The sequence below is a fragment of the Manacus vitellinus genome, unplaced genomic scaffold, assembly GCF_001715985.3.
Source record: "Manacus vitellinus isolate BGI_N305 unplaced genomic scaffold, ASM171598v3 scaffold_25_pilon, whole genome shotgun sequence".
Lineage (NCBI taxonomy): Eukaryota > Metazoa > Chordata > Aves > Passeriformes > Pipridae > Manacus > Manacus vitellinus.
Window position 1 is genome coordinate 8,176,165 of NW_021939882.1, and position 21,244 is coordinate 8,197,408.

The 21,244-nt window shown below is 38.9% G+C and overlaps 1 protein-coding gene across 1 annotated transcript in view; it reads left to right on the plus strand.

Annotated features, from left to right (window-relative positions):
- The window catches only part of TENM2 (teneurin transmembrane protein 2), a 489,523-nt gene that overhangs the window by 363,971 nt on the left and 104,308 nt on the right, over positions 1–21,244 (plus strand). The window contains 3 exon segments of the mRNA XM_029960226.1: positions 10,060–10,265; positions 18,046–18,241; positions 21,008–21,109. Coding sequence (XP_029816086.1) covers positions 10,060–10,265; positions 18,046–18,241; positions 21,008–21,109 — 504 coding nt within the window.

Genomic DNA, 21,244 nt, shown 5'->3' on the forward strand with positions numbered 1-21,244 from the left:
GATGTCAGAGGATGGAGCGGGCTCTGCTCAGTGATGCTGAGCAATAGCACAAGAGGTAACAGGCAGAAACTGATACACGGGAAGTTCCACCTGAACATGAGGAAGAACTTCTTTCCTGTGCAGTGACTGAGCACTGGAACAGATTGCCCAGAGCAGCTGTGGAGTCTCCCTCACTGGAGATATTCCAGACCTGTCTGGATGCAGCCCTGTGCCATGTGCTCTGGAATGACGCTGCTGGGGCAGGGAGGTTGGACCAGGTGACCCACTGTGGTCCCTTCCAGCCTGACCCACTCTGTGATTCTGTGAAAAGCTTGATTTAGTAGAAGGGAAGTCAAGAACTTTGGCTTGCAGCTACGACGACATCCCTGTTTCTTCTTCTTTCTCAGATGAATTCTAATATCAAACATCAAGGACAGCAGAATTTGACCCATAGTAAACAGCCTGTCCTGTGGTATTAGTATGAGCAATGCAGGCAACAAATGGATTCTTTTTCTCTGAAAGAAAAACTGTATTCCAGTGGAGGATGGCCAAGACAGTGCAATCTGAAGAAAAAATAAGAACCAGAAATACTTTCTTAAGCTAAGAAAGGGTATGTTAAAAATACAGAGAAATTACATGTCACGAAAAAGGCTTTAATCACCTAAATTGAATGCTTTTTACTGGTGAGGTTCAGGGGTTTTCTTCGCTACACCACAGTAAGGCTTTCTCTGGTTATTACAAAAATTGCAATGAGAAGGCAGAACAGAATGTTTGAGTAAGTCAAAGCACCTCCCAGACCTTGGTGTGCTGTGATGGTGTGACTGAGCACTCGCTTTCAGTCAACAGAAGAGTTCTGTTCAGGTCCGAGCAGCATCTTAGGACCTGTGGTCTGTGTTAAACTTGCTAATTGCCAAGCAAGTGTTAGAAACAAGTGCTGACACAGGATACTTGCATGGGATGTACTGGGGGGGAAAAATCAGTTCAAATTCAGCTGTGCGAGGAAGCTGAGTTATTCTTTTATGGGCTTGATCATTTCATGGATTTGCTTTTATTTCCAAAAAAATGCTGCTGCACCTCAGCTTCTTCCTGTTTTTTGTGGAGGGACTGGCTTTGGCTTCGTCGTCATGAAAGTCTTTTTAGGCAAGTGTTCATTGGTTTGGCTTTCACCTCTGACTGGCTGTAGGTCAAACTGGATGAACAGCACATCCCTGAGTGCAAGGTAGAATGTGTGTATTACTGCTGAGCTTCCTCCAGATCGTGCACAGGTGAGAGACCCTATGGTTCTAGGCAGGAACCTGAACAGCTCAGGTCTGCAATTATGGTCACTTAGCAGGCAACTGCAGTGTTTAACACACTTCCCAATTCCCTCCCCTGCAGCTTTTTGTTGCCATCTCTGTGCAAAGATAGGGCAGCAGGATTATTGAGTTGGAATGTGCTCATCTGCCTGGGGCACTTCAGTGCAAATTCTGGCGGTTCATCCCGGCCCCACTCTAATTAGCTTTGCACATTTGAAGAGGTGGAGATGCTGCTCTTTTGGGAGTGGTAACCTCCTGTAGAGGAGACAAGGAGACAGAACTGCTGGTTATGTCTTAAATTGCTGCAGTTAGCATGTTGGAAAAGTTTACTTCTTGTTCTTCTGACATTTTGTAGAAGGTTGCTGAAATGTTGATAACCTGGGGGAATGGGGAAGAACAATATTTAGGCAAGTAATCTTCCACAGTGGAATAAAATGAATGACAGGTTTGGATGAACACAAGGAATAAGGAAAAGACAAATTCTTAGAGCTGGGAAGGGTAAAAAGTTTTTCTACCTCACCTTTCCTTTTATTATGTCCAAGTTAATATTGCTATCCCAGCAGTTTTTAGGAAAGCCTCTGACAGCTTTTAACACAACAACCATTTCAGGGCTCTGGCTGTGGAGAGTGACCTTTCTATAATTGACACAACTCAGGATGAAGCCATTCTTTTCAAAACATGGGTCTCCCAAAGAAACCTTTAACCCCTAGTCTGAGAAGGGCCACTTAAACACAAGCTGTGCCTACTCAGCAAGCAAGGCATTTTAAAGTAGAGCAATTTGAAAGGAGGAAAGAAAAAAATAGCAGGTATTCAGTTTGATCTGCTTGTTCCTTATTAAGAGACTAAATTCTGGTACAAAATAATAAAACTGCAATTTCAGATGAATGTAAATTACTTTATTACTGCATATTCCTACCTGAATGAAAACAAAATTCAGTATTAAGATAACACAGTTTCAGGGGTTTTGTAATTACACACTACATCTCACTAAAACTGGATATGTCTGAAAGGAGGAGGCAAGTGCAATGGGTAGAAAAATCCTCAGTGCTGCTGTAAGACTGCAAGTGAAGTCCACCATGCTGTGGGAGTTGTGCTGAACTAGGGGTTGAGATTAAGAGACAAAAGTAAAGAGAAGTTTCTCTCTTTATACAAATTATGATACAGTATCTCTTCATGGTGTGTAAAAACAAAAACATTGACACTGCCTTGGAATTGCTACAGGGACGAGGTAGATTGTAATGACATTAAAAAAAGCTTTCTGAGAGTGAGGCCCATTTGTCTCTTAGAGTTTGTAAGGATAATGTTAGAATTTTGGTGTAAGAAATCTAAGTTGGGGGAAAAAAGAGGCATGTTTGGGAATAATTGCTTCTTGACAAAGAAGTGAATTAGATGACCTTATGGGATTTTTCTGTGCCTGGAATTCTGTTAATCTATCCTAGAAATGTTTTCTGCATTGAAAATTATGTAGAAGGTTAGACACACATTGCCATTAAATATGTGACTATGTGCTGTTTCCTTTCTAATTGACAGAATATACCACGAAAATCAACTTAAACCATGTCAGAGGACACCTAAGATAACCTACCATTTATGTGGAAATATCCAAACTAACTCCAGCTGCAAATCCACATAAAGAACGCTTTGATGGAGAGTTTTTTGTTTAGGAAATATTGTCTTTGGTGTGCTCACAGATTTAGCAGATTTGCTAGTAATTAAAAAATGACTTAGTAGTTTATCTTGATTATTTGCTATAGTAATGTTCTGTGAAGCTGAAAAACACAGAGATTTAGGTCTCTGATCCTGGAAATCCTCATTTTAAAAGACACCAAAGATAATAGTGGGCAATTGTGGACCTGAGAGATCACTTTATGTACAATAAATATACTAATTGGAAAAAGTAGATATGAATTTGTGTTCTGATACTCATGTAATTGAGGGTTTGTGTCTCATTGGACCAACCAGCTTGATCCAAGTTCATGGTCAGTTTGAGATGTTGCACTAAATCTACCACAAGGTGTGTGGATTTCAAAAACACAATTACAGGTAATTAGATATTAAAGTATTGAGGTGTCATGAAAAATACCAGTTTCCAGATAACAAGTTCAGCATTGTAGATATAATGGCAGTAATGAAACAAAGGAAGTTAAATTTGCTGTTAAATTCGATAATATCTTTCTTACTTGAGATGAGAGAGGAGAAAAACAGATTCCTACTGATCTAGCAGAAATTTTCCTTGGATAAATGTGGAAAGCTGAGCTCAGCAGTCATTGTGTAGCTGTACAGGTTGTCTTCAGCCCTCTCCAAATGATGTTGAGAGCTCTGCCAGATGCAGCTGCGAGTCACGTTTTGGTTTGCACCCGGAAATCAATAGTTAAACTATTTTATTAGCAATGCAGCAGACAGGCAATGTTAAAGGAATAACAAAATGATGCAATGGGAGGATCTGCCACCCTCATATACTGATGATTTGGGGTTCAGATGCAAAAAGAACAGTTCCTGACTCAACTGCCTGAGGCACTGGTGCTACCCCCAACTGTGCTCCTGCTGAAACCTACTCAGCAGACAGTGTAAGGACTAAGGAACAGCTGGAGAGAACTCTTTGTCATGTTGTAAAAGATAAACTCATACCTCATTAACAATGCAAACAACATGAATCTTTGGGTTTCCACTGTTTCCTCTCAGACACTTTGAAACAGATGATCAAAATGTAATAACAATCAATGTTCTTTAAATGTCACTTCTGTTACCTTCATTCAATTTAATCAAGACATGCCATCATTTTCCAGGTGGATTAATCTTATTAAGTAGTTATGAGGCTAATGTAATGTAGATCTTAATTAACACATTAGCAAGCAGAACTATTAATATGGACCTTATGAAGGCTTGCAGATGTGGTCGTCTGAAAATACACCAGGCTCAAGAGCTGTCACAGCAAAAGTAAAGTGTTTGGCTAAATTCAGCAGAAGAGAAGAAGAGTTTTAGGTGTTGATCATGTTAATGGTGATAGTATAAGTTGCAGTGTTCAAAGGTAGGTGATAAAGTGCATTATAAACCATCAGAGACTATTATGCTCAGGTAGAAAATAACACTAGTATATATTTGTTCTTTATGGAATGCAGTGAACTAACAGATCTTGATTTTATATCAGTTGTATTTTGCTTTGGATTCTGAAAACAATGGATCTTGTGAACACCTGCTCACATGAATGTGAAGATGTGCCTAAATTTTTAGGTGTGTCAGGATACTAAAGCATGATGCTTAATTCCACCTACAGGGCCACATTGTTTGGCTGCAGCAGGGGGCTTAAGAGACACTCCCTTTGAAAATTCTCTTTCCTCAAGCCACAACAGAAATTTGGGATGCTGACCCGACAACCTGAGATTTTGATTTTGTATCAGAAGCTGTTTTACTGGGCTCCTGAAATCTCATACAAATTCAGAAGCTTCCTTCCTCCTCACTTCACAGAACAGAGCTCATTGGTACCCCAGCATCTTCAGCATAACTGCAGTTCAAGATGTGCCATAGCAGCTCCTCCAGACAAACTCCCATTGCCTGGCTTTTTAGTTCATTATAGCTGTGGGAATTTGTTTTGCAGTAGCAGTCAATCTATTGTACACATTTCAGAAAGAATCTGTTTTCACTTGAGTCCTAGGGCACTTATGTGGTAGTAGTAAATAATTTGAAGCATAAGTTCATATAGGGAGTCATCAGCATGGTAATAGTGCATAGCACTGATTTTTCCACTGAATATATTTATATAGAAAAGACATTTTCTACTTTTTTTTTAATTTGTCTTTCTGGAATGACAACAAATGTCTGGTCATATAAGTAGCTACCTGAGGAAAAAAATTAAACTGTCATTGAAAACCACAGTCATTTTCACACATTCTTTTTTGGCAAAAAGTCAGTAGGGTGTAGTTTTATATTGAATGGTTTCCTTTACACAGCTGTACCATAAATTTCTTCAGAATTCCAAGTCATCTGTGAAAAATCCCTGGCTGTATAACAAACAACAACAGAAAAATGAATTAGATAAGAAGATAAGGAAAGCTATGTCTGCAGCAGTGATTTATAAGAAATACACAATTACAGGAAAAGAAATGGAAGAGAATTCTCTTTAACCAACACTGGTGATATTTATTCCTTGTGTTTAATTTGAGGTTGTCCACGTGATCTTGGTAGTTCATTATGGATCCACTGGACTGGTTATTCTGCTAGATATTTTCCAAGAGTGTTCTCAAGGTGCAGTTTACAGTCACCCCTGTGATGAAGGCACAGTCACAGCCCTGGAGTTAATTGCTGTTCCAGTGTGATGTCTGTGGCGTGACACTGCTGGTAGCCAGATTTCGGTTTTATTTTTAATTTTAGCTGCAGTGTGGGATACTGTAGTTATAAATACTCAAGTATATCTGGTTTCAGTGTAAATACAGCTCTGCCTCCCAAGCTGACACTGCTTGACATCAGTTAAATTAAGGGCTGACTGGGCATGTCCCATCCGCTGCCACCTTGAATCTGACCTCCAGCTCACAGATGAGACCTGCTGACAACTTAGCAGGGGGAGCTTGCATTGCTGTTGTCATGTATTGCCTCTCTGATAGCTTCAAAGGCAAATATACTTGAATGCTAAAGCAGTCTTTTCAAATGTATATGCCAAAATAGTAATTCAACTGGGTAAATAACACAGCAGTTTAAATGAATAAGAGTTATTTAGTTGATGAATATATGTTTGACTGAGTGATTGAAATGACTCCCCTGGGTAAGATGAAGTAGTATGCTTTTAAAACTCTTTTGTAGATGTTTACAGAGGGGAAATGACAGGGGGGGAAAAAAAATCAAGTATCCATGGGGTTATGAGATAAACAGATGAAACTTTACAGCAGTCACCCACTGCACAGAGAATGATCTTGGGATTCATTTGTTCTCAGTAGTGTGAGAACAGAGTGTTGGGGTTAGTCTTTCTTCCCAGATTTGTCAGTTTGTCACATCTGTAACTTCACTTAAATGCAGTTGATGTTCTTTGAATGTGATCTGCACTGGTCCATCAAAATGGAAAAGCTTCTAAAAATAGCTGGAGGGGAGTGAGTCAGGTGGCAAGATACATTCTCTGCATTAGGAGGTGAGGACCGAAGGGAGCTATAAAAAAAGTTTGAGTCTGTAGAGACAGGGTTTGTCAGCTAAGCTGTTAGTAGAAAAAAAAGGCATTGCAAATACAAAAGCCAGGATGATGGTCTGCTTTTCAGGTTAAAAAAATAAACTTAAGCCTATTAACTAAGGAAGGAGATTCAGTGGTCATACCTACTTTGCATTTCCTTTCTGTATTTCTAACCTGGGGGGGAAGGAACATGAAAGGGCCGATGTTGAGATACCTCCTTTAGTATTTTTATGTTACTACTCTGCATTCCTCATCTTCAAGGTGAGAATTTTTAATAATTCTGTCATTGTTAATAATTCTGTTTTACAAGCAGTCATCTAAGAACACCAAGGCCATGACCAACTCAGGTGCACTGGCAGCATCAAAGCAAGGAGTAGAACCAAGATACTGTCACTAATTTTGTGTCTCATATCAACATGAATAGCTCAGCACGAATTTATAAGAGTATGATTCAATAATGCATAATCTTAGAACTCTGATACATTCCTGGACTTAAAACTTTCTAAGTTGTTAGTTAAACTTGCAAATATGAAACCTAGATTTTGGCACAACTTCAAGCATTTCTAAATTGTGTTATTTCAGCATTATAATGTAGCACCATAAAACCAGGGTGCCATGTATTAAATTCTCAAAAGCAAAAGAAAAGGATCCCTTTCAGGATGCCAGAGGTGAGGCAGCAGCTGTTTGTCACAGATGTGGCACAGGCTGGATACAGGGCAGATATAGAGGATGCTGTACTAAAAAAATACAACTTGCAAAGAGTCACCCATCTGTTCCATTCTTTATTGTGTGTTAAGTACATCTTGATCGCTTGTGATAGCTGATCATCCAACCTGCTCTTAATATCCTCTGCTGTGTTGAGTCCCTGTCAGAGTTCTCTTCCCAGGTAAATTTTCCTGAGACACTGAAATGTTCCAGGAGGAGTGGTTTGGAGAACTAGAAGCCAGGCCATTTATGTTTTAGGGCAAAACAAAAAGAGCGTCTCTGGGGAAATGCTTCCAAAGATAATATCAAATCTGAACTGAATCATTTCAGTATTAGGAACCTGAATTTTCTCTCTAGGCTGACTGATAACTACAAATTTTCTTAGCTGTTGTTTTCACCAGTTTTTAAGATGATAGCTTCAAAATTTTAATGAGAAATATAAAGAAATGGTATTTTTCTAAAAAATCTTTGGTCAGTAAAGTTTGACATCCGATATATATTTTTACCTTTGCATGCTGAAGTAGTGTGAATGTAACTCTGGTTCTCCTGAATGCTGGAACATTATAGTTTTAGCTTATTTGATGCACTTGAGTTTTCAAAAATGTCCTTTCCCAGACAGAAAAACCATACAGAATTTTGGAAATCCAAAGGATGTTAAGGTTGAATTTGAACAAAAATACTAAAACTTGAGTCTCCATTAGAATTAAAAGTTGTAATTCTAGGGAATATATACTCAACAGATTTGGAAGCAATACAATTAGCAAAAGTCATTGCTGGTGGTGTTTTGGAGCTACTTAAAGAGCCAATGAAACCATAACTGCCAATAGGGACTATGGTGGCCTTACCATTTGCATGCTCAGTAAATTTGCTGCACTGAATAATAATAATAATAATAACAACTACTAGAAATAGCTTTTTTTTTTTTTTGACTGTTTGGATATACTGGTGCTGAAGGACAAGGTTCTTTGAGTGTGTCAAGGAGACTTTGTCAGATTAGATAGAGCTGATGTTCCTCAAGGTATGCACAGTTGGCTTCCAAAGAAATGATTTACAGCATGCTTTTTAAGAATGTTGAAAAAATTCATCATTTATTACCATAGCTTGGAATTGTGGAGTAATGTTGTACTTAAAGGGGATGAAGGAGCCCTCAGTTCTAGGCTGACTTCCCAGCCCTGCCAGTGATTCCAGTGTAGCAGGTGATTTTTCTGTGCTCTGTGCCTGGTTTTCCTGTCCATGTGGGTAAGGATTCATTTAAATTCTAGTGAGATGGTGCTCGACTGCACTGAGATTGGAACTTTGAGATATCCTCTGTTGCAGTAATCCATTAGAAATGACATCCTATAGGTTTTATGAAACAGTACATGTTTGAATCTGGTTTCTATCTGTGCTCTTGGGCGGCTCTAAAAGCACATTCCTTGACATTCTCAGCCATTTTCCCTTTCTTTGCAGCATCTTTCTTGTTTCAGCATCTCCTCCTTTCTCTCTCTTTGTTAGTGCTGTGATGTTATTGCAGACCCATTAACATAGAAAATGAAAAAACAAACAAGTTGCCGAAAACTGTAGAGCAGTTGGTATTCAGAGCATTCTTTTACCATTTCAAAACACTGCCAACATAATATCTGTTTCATTATGTACAAGAGTAAGTGCTGCTAACATAGATAATTTGGAGTCTAAAATTGAAACAGTGCTTTTGCAGCTCTCTCAATTAAAGATAGTCAAGACAGAAAAGCTGTTATGTACTTACCTGCTGGAATTATATGTTATTCCGTGCCATCCTGTTACATTCATACAGTGCTGCAATATATTTCAACAGTAACTTGCCAGTTATGGAAAATACCATTGCACCATGAAAGAAAAGCACCAAGTAAACATTGAGCTTTTTGCAAACGCCCTCAGGTTGTATCAGAGGTATCATTACCATCCAGTGTATCTTAATAGTGATATTAATGATGCCTTTAAATTTCTGTGATTGCTGACAGTTATTTTCTGTGGTTTTCTGGTCGTTATAGTGTCTGTTGTAAGAATTTTTGAATGCATTTCTGGCCGTGTTGTTTGGGAATACTGAACACAGAATCAAAGCACTACTCATTCCATGTATTACACTCTGTGTTTAAAGTACATGTAGCCTCAGAACCTGTTCAGAAGGGATTTACACCATGTTTTAAAGGTTCACTGTTTCATGGGCTGGAAACCAGAGCACTTAACCAGAAAGGTCTTGTATCTTGTCTTCAGTAATGCATGATGAAGAACCAACAAATGACGGATTTTAACTAACCACAGCACGAAGAAGGACTTGTAGGTGGACTTTGCCTCAGGCAGAGAGAACTTAAAAGGCACTGCACTGAGTTGTGCTTTCTTTCAAGGAGAAGATGCATGTTAGAGTACAGAAATTGTCCTCTAAACCCTTTTCTGTGCATTGCATTTCTTCTGTCCACTCTTTTGTCTGTGACCTGGAGCTTATTGCCCTACTTTGGTGAATGAAACAGTGGTAATAAAAATTTGCAATCAGTTAATATAGATTGAAGTTACCCCTTCAGTTCACCTTTCTGGTAAATTTTTTATACTCTGGTTGTGTAAAAGACACAGTTGAAAAGAGCACAGGGAGATTCACATGTGCTCGATTGACTCTCTACTGTTACTATATTTGATCAGGAAGAAGCAATTGCAGAATTAAAGAGTTTGAGGGCTTAGAAGATTGCAGATGTTCCACAAAAAAAAGAATAAAAAAGTTTACAGAGTTCTTACTTCAAATATAAGGCCCAAATTCTTCCATACTGGTTGAAACAGCAGGCAGATTGCAACAGAGTAAGAAAGTTACAGTTTGATTTAAGAGGTGTCAATGCCACAGATGTTCCTCTTGAATGAATAAAACTTACCTGTATTATAAGCAGCTCTCTCATTTGATTTATATTTGCTTTTATTTTATAGGACCATGGGTCAGTAGGAATAGCAGCATAGATAGCGGAGAAACAGAAGTTGGACACAGGGTCACCCAGGAGGTGCCCCCCGGAGTTTTTTGGCGGTCTCAGATCCATATCAGCCAGCCACAGTTCCTGAAGTTCAACATATCCTTAGGGAAGGATGCTCTTTTTGGTGTTTATATAAGAAGAGGACTCCCACCATCACATGCCCAGGTACTTTATCGATGTGTTCGTTGGCTTTAAATGTCAAAATGCAAAAAGTTTAGAGCATCTGTGTTAAAGTTGATGTTTATGGAACTCAAGTTTAGGGATTCCTGTGAATTACTTTGTAATGTGATATTTGGCTGAACACCCTGATATTAACATTTCTAGGTTGTTACATACCTCAGCAATACACTGATAAAAGAAGTGATCTTTTTAAGATCACTTGAAGCAAGGTTTCAAGTCTCTGATAAAATCTGGCACCAACTGGGACAAAACCATCCAGTTATGCTCCAGTCAAAATGATGGGTGGTGTTGGTCAAGCTCCTGTTATCACAGCCCTGTGTGCAGTGGGAGTGCCTGCACAGCCAGACCTGTTAATATGGAATTTTCTATCTTCAGAGAAGTTTTAATCATAGGCAGTTTGAGTGCCATCCCTGGGGGATGCAAAAGATCTTGACATCTCTGCCACCCAGGCACATTAGAGAACATGAAACAGTGGCCACATGTTTGAGAGCTTTCATTAAACCCCTTTTCCTTCAAGGACACTATTTAGGTATATCATCTGACTCGGACATGGGGCAAGTCTTGCAGTTGGGAAACCCAATTTTTCTTGATTTCTAACCAGCCTCAGGGATGAGAACTCAGTAACACCACGTTTTTACAGTGACCCTGTAGTACAGAGCTAAGGGCTGTAGGTAAGGTAGTTGTAAAGTTAAGTATCTTTTTCTTCCAGGCTGTGCAGTGGATGTTTTAATTTCTTTGCTATGAGAAGATATAGCAATATTTTCTGTTACAGAGAGAGTTTCTTTATTATATTGAAAATTCATTAATGTGAATGGAAAGATTCCCATTTAGTTAAATTAGAACTGTATGAGAAATAATATATTTGCAGTTACACATGATAAAGGAAAAAAGCCTCCGTTCTTTAGAGTGGAAGGGAAGCAGAAATAACCACCTTTTGGAAAAAGAACCCCTTCTTTCATGTATATCCTTACTACTACAAATCAGTTCTTCATTCAGAAACTCTCAGCTAAAATGAAATGCTTTATTTAGTATATGATTTCCAAAAAGCAATGATTCCATGATTCCTTTTGGGAAAGCTTCATTTAACATTTCTAGATGCCTTGCCCTGATTTACAAAGAGCTGCTTCTACTTTTTTATTATTAGTTTTTGGCAAAGCAAACTGCAGTTTGCATAGATGGTTAAAATACATGATCCCAGCTAAAAGCCCAGAGGCTTTAACATAATTGCATTGCTCCATATTGCCATGTAGGGAAAGTAATGCTGCCTGTAAAGAGATATCAGCCCTGGGTGATCTGTGTCCATGTGCATGCACAAACTCATGGTACAAACAGTGAGCCAATTAATTTTCTGGGGAAAACTACTCTTACATTATCTGAATTTTGGATCTGTTTCCCAATGTCAGGCAAATTTATGGAATTCTTCTGCATTGCCTCTTGTTCCTTGGTGTTTATTCTTTCCTGTAGTCCTGATTGGGGACCAAAATCTTTGATTGGAGCTGGGAAGAAAGGAGTGAGGGGGTTTGCTGGGTTTATGTCCTTTGCTTCTAAGAATTTGTGAAGAAGGAGCTTTGGCTATTCAGAATCCACCAACTTACTACATAGTATGCTCTTTAAAATGTTTCCTGAGTTGCTGAATGGATATATCTGACTGGTGAGGAATCAGGATCAGCAGCCCACAAACCCATGTGGTCACTTTTCCATGTAACTAGACATTAACATGCAGCATCCCAAAATTTGTTAAAAAGACTAGATAAATAGGGGAAATTGCAGAGGACTCTTGAGTGATTTTAAGCCATTTTCAGACAGCCATGCAACACAAAAAATACCCACAGAGAATATATTCCAGGGTGGGAGCCTTTCTTAAGAATGTTTTGGCTGTAATGCTTCAATCTGTTGTCTTGAGGGTGAAAGTATGTCTGTGGATCTTCAGCTGTTGCAATGAGGTAATGGCATAATTCACTGAGCATGTCTCATTTAATTCAGAATTTTGGCACTGACTTCCCCTACTCTATCATGAAAAACATGGCCATTTAGTTGAGGAAAACAAACAAAAGTAGAAATCATGAAGTGAATATTACTTAAAGCAACCAAAGCTCCAAAGCAATCATCAAGATTTGCTATAAATACAGGTTAATTATAATTTTTTGACTAAGACATGGTGGAGGTAAGCCTGTACCTTTTATAAGAAATCCAGTGGGAAGTAACTGGTAGTCACATTTTTTTTTCTTTTTAATTCAAGGTGAACTTTATATTGCAATATGATCAAATGTATTTGTTCTAGGTTTCATTATGTTCTCATCTGAGAAGGCTATGTTCAGGCAAAGTTTTGGTTTTTTTCTTTCACTCCACATCCATAGAATATAAATTTCATGACCTTTCTGATAAATTAAATAATGAGAAATACCAACTGTGTTTCCTCCTGAGCTGGATTTCTCCTCAGAGAAGCTACTTTCCAGTCTTTAGACCAAGTTCCAAACCTCTTCTATAAATAGGGTTACTGAAGTCCACTAGTATAATCTGCAGTGTAAACTGGTCTACATCTGGTCTGGATCTGCAGTACCAACCTGTATAAACTTTCCCACATTCATGCAGGGTCCTGCTGCTTGTTAACAGGGTGGTGCAGCAGAAGATTCCTTGGCATTTCTGCCCAGCAATCAAAATTCAGTCAAGCTGCTACCAAGAGAAATAATTTTAGGGAAAAAAAGGCAAGCTGTTACAGACCTGAGTTAGTGAAAAGAAGCCTTGTTCTGACAGAAGGGAGCACAAAGCTTTTGTATTAATGAAAATAGTCTGAAGTTGACACCAGGCGATATTTTAAAATTGAAATTTAAAATCCTTGTTTCTGTAGGTTGGGGACATGAGCTCTAAAGCAATGAAACAGCTACACTTGACAGTTCATCACTGATCAGTGCTGATATGTCAAGCCAAGTAAAATCCTTTGTGGGAGCAAGTCAATAATCAGCAAATTAGGTACATGATTAACCTGAGACAACAAGATGCAGTTCCTGTGTGAGAGCCCTGCTGAGATTTAACCTTCTCAGTATTACTGTTTAGCAAATATTCCAAATGTCTGGTTTAGTCAGTCAAGCTGATGTAGCTGTAAACTTGTCTGGAAGCAGCCTCATGTGCCATGTGCACAGGGAGTGGGGCTCTAGAGGAGCAGTGAAAATGCAGTTTTGAGTGGCAGGCAGGCTGCAAATAGGAATGCAGTGCTTTTGAGCAAAATCCTCCCAGCCTGTGTAGTACTGTGTGGAAATACCAGAATGCACGTTGCAGGCTTGAATGATCATTAGGACTTTAGTAGAAGAGAGTCATATTAATAGAATTGATAACGTATAGAAAATGAACAGTGAATGCCAAATAATGCACGAAGTGACTCTGCAGAGATTACAGAAATTATGAGGTTGCTGCATGTTGGTAGAACGTTCCAAATGATGCATGAAATAAAGTAACCTTACAGGAACATCACTGGAATGTCTGGAGAAGGCAGTGCATGGAGCTGTGCTGTTTTCATGTCCAGCAGTGTGTTACGCTTACAAATTTTTCACGTCAAAACGAAAACTGTTTTCATTCAGAAGAGAAAATGGCTTTATTTGAAACAACTTGAAGAGCTGGGGAGCTTCGGTGTTACCTTGGGTTTTAGCCAGTGCTCAAACACATTCAGGTGCTCTGACCACCTCCTGTCTGTGAGTGCTGTGCTGCGCTGCCCTGGTCAGCTCGTGTCACATCCAAACGTGGAAACAAACTGCTTGGCTGTCATGGAGGGTATCAGATGTTTCATGGCTGTATTTTAATTAATAATTACCAACTGGATTTTATGAAGAACTAATTTTAAAGCACTTTGCAAACAAGTTTCCCTGACATATGTTTTCTTGGCTGCTTGGATCCTGCAGGGCTTTGGCATAAAGGCAGATAAGAGCCACAAAGCCAAATGTGCTCTCCCCCTCCATTTGGATATGCACCCATTATTAAGACAAGAGCTCTGAGAAATCCTTCTCTTCCATTCCTGATTTCAAATAGGCATGAAAATAGTTTCAAATCTAAGAAAGGCCCTGAAGGTTGTGCAGGCTCTCTGCGTTTTCAGCCTTGACCCCTGTGAGCTCTCTCTGCATTGCAGTGTTCACAAGTTCACTGTGTCTGTGAAACTGGGCTCAGTGGATCTGTGCTGGATGGATGGCCCTGTGCAGTGCAGTCACAACTGCATATGTAAAGTTCCAAAACTGTTTTGCTGACTCCCCGTGGTTACTGGAAAAAGAAAGTTCTTATTAGCCTATGAATAAAATGCACTGAAAGCACTGAATGGAGAAATTATAAAAACAAATTGCCCAGAAAGAACCTAGTATGAGATTTTAGGTTTGTAAATAAAAGTAAGCAGTAGGGTTTCGATATGCTGGGTAGTAAAAATAAACAAACTCACCGAGAGTGTGAATTTGGAATTTGTTTAGCGAGGTAGGTTGGCAAGTCACTTGCTTATATGGAGCTTTAATCATAGTAAGTACTCCCTGCTGCAAAATTGAACTCTGATGATGTAGTCATTTGGGATTTCTGCTGCATGTTGTTCCTGAGCAGTTTTTGCCATTTTTGTGTGACTTTCAGCATGAAACCATGAAATATAAAGGATCATTAAAAAAAAGGGAAAAAAAGTCAAAAGTCATTGAAACATCCAAATTACTTCAGAGATTTGGGTTGGTTTGACACATGCATTCCCTAATTCGTGTGATTTAGCAGTCTCTTCCCTAGCAGTTGTGTTGTGTGTGTTAGATTAAGAATTCCACAGTTGCTTCTTAATGATCATGAAACTACTTGCCTTCTTTTCCTAGATGGGTCTTCTAATCTATTCATATATGCCAATAAGTAGCTTTAAAGCAAGACTGATATCTTCAGCACAACATTATATAAAAGTAATTAATCTCTCAAGTGTGGTAAATCAGAAAATCAACAGGGCCAGGAGAAGCAAAATGATGATTCAGCCAACCATGTGAAGAAATCTGATGGGGTTATGAATTCACAGTGCCATCTCAGTGACTCTTCAGTCAGGGATTTTCAGTTTTGGGGTACAGATACCTAGTCCTTGCTGACACATTAAGATTAGTACACCCAGGGAACCACCAGCGGATCATTATCTTTTTTTTTCCCCCCTCTCAGTCCTGAGGAATCCAAAGAGGGATAAAAATGTATGGTTATATTCTGTATCAGTTTGCACCGGTACTTCACCATTCATAGAGTTATTCAGGTTTAGTCATTTTTTTGCCTGAGCATTAAATTATTTTTCATAGTTTGATCAAAGAGGGGCAAGGCCAGCCTTAACTGTACCAAAGTTAAAATCCTAGCCTTACAGGGAGTCGTGCCAAGGGATCTGCTCTCACTGGGTCACACCCTGTCATCGTGAAAAGAGATTGTGCAGCTCAAACTACTTCAAGCAGCTTCAGGCTGAACACTCTTCCCCTTCGATCTGGCCAACTGCTGAGCCTTCTCCACTCCATGAGGTGGAATCAGCATCAAACAGAGGGGAGGCAGAGGAACCTGCCAGCACAAGCAGGGACGAACAGCGTGTTGCCAGTGAGAAATGTCAGCTTTTATTGCTGCTTCCTTAGTTGACCCTTTGTGAACGATTCTTCTGAAGAGCACAATTTCTTTTCCCCAAGATGTTGCCCGAGTAATAACATTTCCCAAGGAGGTGATGAGTCTGTCCTTAACCTCTGGCTGTTAGACAGTGGGTTTTAGCAGTGTTTCCAAATGTCATTGATTTAAGAGATAGAGATATGTGTGTTTGATACCTCAGATCCTCTGAAAATTACTGACGTGCCAGAATTCTCTAAATCTCTGGTGTGCTTTGGCTTAAATGTACTAATTTGCCTGATTTACCTTCCCCTGTAAAAATGCCATGTGAGAAAAGGCTCAAGTGGATGGCAATCTGATATTAACAGTATGGTTACACTTTTTATTCCACTTCTCTTGCACTGTCCCATGTTTAAAGGCATAGGAAAGAGTGGATAATGTGATGATAACTTTTTGCTTTAGTAGATTTGGGCTCAGATTCCTCCTCCCTGCCATGGATTTCCTTCGTGGCTACATATTGGTGTCAGATCCACATGTTTACTAGGAAGCCAATAGAACTTCCATATATTTCCCATTGTTATAAGGCCAAGTGTATTGCTGGTATATAACTTAAAAATTTTCAGCTAGCAAGGTGAGCTTTTATATCCCAGTTTTAGACAGATGTGAGACATGGCACTAAAGTGTTAAATCCATTCAGTCTCTTCCACTAGAAGGGAGAATCTTCATTATTTTATTGCATATTGTATATTATTTGCTAGGACTCGCTGTTAATGAGTGGAGTGCTGTGTACAAGACATCCCTCTGTGGATGTTTATTCTGTTTAGGATGCAAAATTACAGTTTTCTGTTTAAACTGAAAGCAAGGGAAGGTTGATGTTTTCTCGTAGCTGTTGCAAGCACAGCCTGCATGTGTTAGAGATAACGGAGGGAAATGTAATGAAGCTACTGGCAAGCAAGCACATGCTATTACTGTATTTTATTGAACACATACATCTTTCTTTAGACATGTCTATCTATCTCTATCTACTCCTACACAGATAAATGTGTCTAAAACAAGATGTGTTTTCATAGGGGACTTGTTATACAACTATCAAAAGATTAGATATATTGTTTTTGTTGTTTCTTAAGGGCTTCCCTTAGATAGGGACTATGAGAGCCACTCAGTTGAGCATTAGCATCAGCTTGAGAGCTCCAGAATCACAGACAATAAAGACAGAAAAAAAGCCTATTAGGAAAGCTAGTCCAGCTGCTTTGTTATGCAGAGTTATTCCCTGTTGTAGACTAACCAATATTTCTTCCAGTCCTGTTTAATTGTGGCATCTCCATTGGGAGGCTATTTACTGAGCTTAATAGATGGGAAACTTATCTGACATTCATCTTAAATTTCTTTCTTTCTTTTTTTAGTTCCATGCCATTAATGGTGCCATCCCTCTTATACTCTAAATAATCACTTGCTCTGTTTGATCCCTTTTCCAAAGATTAATGCAGTGTTCTACCATACTTGGAAACCATCCAACCAGAAATTCTCAGTTTTCCTTAATATAAGTTCAATTCCTTCAGCCACTTGATTTGTGTTATTCCTTTCCATGCTCCCTCTGGTTATTGTGCCATACTTGCCCCTGATTGTTCCACAAACAACCTCAGGTAAGCAACTTTTACTCTGTGATGTAAAACTTGAGCAGTGTATTTTTATCAGGTGCTGAGTTACCCAAACTTAGACACACATTTCCTGTTTGTGCTATTCCTGTTCCACATTCCGGGGGCTTCCGTTCAGTGCTGTGTCTGGAGCTACATCTCAGATGTCTGCTCCTGTTGCAGCAAGAATTTGTTGTAGGTGATTGCTTAGAAAAGGGTGTGTGTGTCTCCAGGGCTGAACATTTTCAGCTTTGAAAGCTGGAACCTAAAAGTAACGGGTCAAATCATAGATTTCAAATTTTTTCTCAAAAGCCATCCTGTTAAGCAGTACCATTTATACATTTTTTGGTCACCTCTACAGAAGAAAGCTGCATAATTCACAGAATGTGTGTTCCATGGTCAGCTGGTAAATGTTAGTTTCACATTGACCTGTCTTTCAGAAATACCATTTTATAACAAGGTAGAGGAGACTTTGAGCTGAAATATCATTGTGCATTCAGCTCTGTTTGTTTGGGGGTTTGTTTGTTTGTGGTGTTTTGTTCTTTTTTTTCCCCCTTTTTTTTCCCCTGCAGTATGATTTCATGGAACGCTTGGATGGCAAAGAGAAGTGGAGTGTGGTGGAGTCCCCCCGGGAACGTCGGAGCATCCAGACCCTTGTGCAGAACGAGGCCGTGTTTGTCCAGTACCTGGATGTGGGTTTGTGGCACCTGGCATTTTACAACGATGGCAAGGACAAGGAAGTGGTTTCTTTCAGTACAGTCATTTTGGGTAGGTGTTTCCACCAGCTGAGCGTTTTTCCTTTCTCTTTGCACTTTCCCTCACTTAAAGTTGTAATACTTTCTTGCAATCTTCTGTTTGTTGTTTGTCCTTATGTTATGTTGTGCTTTTTTTTCCCCTCAACACTACTCTTGACAAAGAGCAAATTTTTAATTGCTGATTTCCCTCTTAAGATTTTAGCATTTCCATACATCTTGAGTCTAGTTTTGGAACACAAGGCTCAGATAAGTTCAGTCTGGTTTGAAGCATTCCCCAGTTAATATTCCTCTCCCTTATCTGTCATTTTTATACCTCTTATTTGCTTCTCTGAAGAAGCTTCTTTACACCCTGGTGGAATAGGATCCAACAGGAGAGCTGTTTAATCTTAGTAGAAAGACAGCTCAAGAAAACGATACCTGCAAATGAGGTTATTGTTTGCAGCCACCCTAGAGATTAATTGAGTCAGTTAATTAGCTGTATTGCTGTCTTACAGCTTACCACTCACCTAACAGTGAGTCATCTCCTCAACATGGTGGAATCAAGAGCCAAACATCTTGCCTGCAGTTTTGTTAGAAGAATAGGGTTACATTTATTTGAAAATCAAAGTGAGTCTAAATTCTCCAGGCTTTATTAGATTTGTTGAACTTTGAAGCACTTAATGAACTTTGCTGACTGTCTTGTCACAGAGGCATAACAATTTCTGAGATAGTCAGTCTTATATTCTGCCCTGGCTGGTTAAGTGTTAAATGGCACTGTATTGTATAAATTCCTGTTAGTTCAGGGAAAGAGAAGCCGCAAAAAGTACAAGTCAGTTTTTAAACTTTAAACTGAATAGTCAGAGATATTTTCCAACCTTGCCTGATTAATAATATGAAGTTAATTTTTTTCCCTTTTACACTAGTATAAAATTCAGTTTGTTGACTTAAGTCCCAAGAAGGGTGTAGGTGGATAGTAAATGCTGTCATTAAGTATGAACATAATTATTTCTGTTAACCTCAGTTAAGATGAAGAAATTATTGTTTTTTCATAGCTTATATGTGGCTTTGTAAGAGTTAAGGTGCTATACATGTTGATATATATATAGAGAGAGATTTGCATATTTGCCCATAGAAGGCTTTTTCTGCTTCTCCAAAACCAACATCTGTGCTTGTATCTTGTTATGCCCCTGTTATGATAACCTTAGGATATCATAAGCTGCCCTTAAAAGAGTTGTCTGGTCTAGGCTACAGCTTTCAAGACCATCAAAGGTCTAACAGTCAGGTAGACTACTTGTAAGTGCAATGATAGTAATTGGAATGAAATCCAGAGAAAAGTATAGTGTTTTATCTGGTTCAGAGGTGGTTCTACACACACCCACATCAGACACTTCATAATCAAAGGATCTGAGACAGCTGAATGTCTCTCTGGTGTGGAAGAGAAGAAAAAATAACAGAAATTGTGTTAACTCCCAGACAATACTAAATTTACCATGATTTTGAATACATAGAAGAATGCTTTCGTGTGCCATGAAGCAAAATAACGAATAAATCTATAAACAAGCTCCTTCATGAGACAAATTGATATCTTTGAGCATTACATTTCAGTTTTTCTCTTCATTGTTTACATGAATCATTTCAGGAGGCCAAGCTGATGACATCTCTTTGAGAATTTGCTTTAGACATTTTGTATTTGGTGTCCTGCAACTGTGAAATTAGATTTAAAGTTGTACTTGAGTCCTTTTGTTCTTTGAAGTTTAATTTGACAAAAAATACTCTGTATGTTTCCGCTGGTTCCAAATCCAAATTTTATTTTCTGTCTTGTACAGATGCTCTTGGTTTGGTGTCTGGGACTGACAGAGCCATTTAGTTTGAAGCCACAACAACAGGGAGTAATAGTGAAGTGTAACAACTGCCCAATTAGATTTTTGCTCCAATAATTCAGTGTTGAAAATATGTTCCACTGAAATCCAACAGCTTTCAAATTAAAATGATTTTAAGAATTCATTTCAAAATTGGAATTTTATTTCCAGGTTGTTATTATGCAAAGTAGTGTATGTATTATCCAAATAATAGCAGAAATCATGGAAAATTAGTGTGTTGGTACAGCTGAAATGTTACCAGGCTGATGTACCTATTCTCCTCATATTATTGAAGTCATCACTTCAGTCAGTCACTCTAATGTTAAACTTTGTCCTCAGATTTTACAGAATTCTCCTTCATCCTCTTGCAGAGCTACTTGCACCTTTTTAATTCATTTTTTTTGTTAGGATCAAGTGTATTTGCCAGAAGAAAAGAGCTCCTTTCTGTCACGTTCAGCAGATATTTTTGTCAGTTTAATTAATGAGCCTTTAAATGTCTGTAGAGGCAAAGAATATACAGTCCTTGGGACAATCAGTGTCCCATGGCAGAGTGGTTGTGCAGGAACAGTGTCTCATTGCAGGAGGGAGAGTGTTGATTTTCCTGGTGAAATGTTATGTTTGCTGCATAATATAAATTTCAACATAGCTCTGAAGGTCTTAAGAGGTCCCACCAATCTGTTGGAACAGAGGGCTTGAGCACTGTCAGAAGACTTTGAGTTCTGATGGTGCCCAGAGACTGAACGTGACACTTTAGTGTATCTCTAGATCTCAACACCTATTCATGCTGCCACAAAATTTGGTACATTCTGCTTCACCCAAACCTTGTGGTGTTCATATTATTAGGGGTTGTTCCTCTAAGCATTGAAGACAAAATAAACTGAAGAAAAATTAAGCAAAAAAGAAAATGAGTAGGCTGATTGCCTGTGTTTCTTGTGTTTCAGATTCAGTGCAAGACTGCCCACGTCATTGCCACGGGAATGGCGAGTGTGTGTCAGGTGTCTGCCACTGTTTTCCAGGATTTCATGGAGCAGACTGTGCTAAAGGTATCATTTTCCCTGTATTTACAAATAACCACAGTGTGTGTTTGTGATGTAAGGATCTGCAGTGCCCGCTTGCTAGCATGGGTCCAAGCTAGATTCAAATAGATCAATATGCTTTTTTTTCCTTAGATCTCAAGT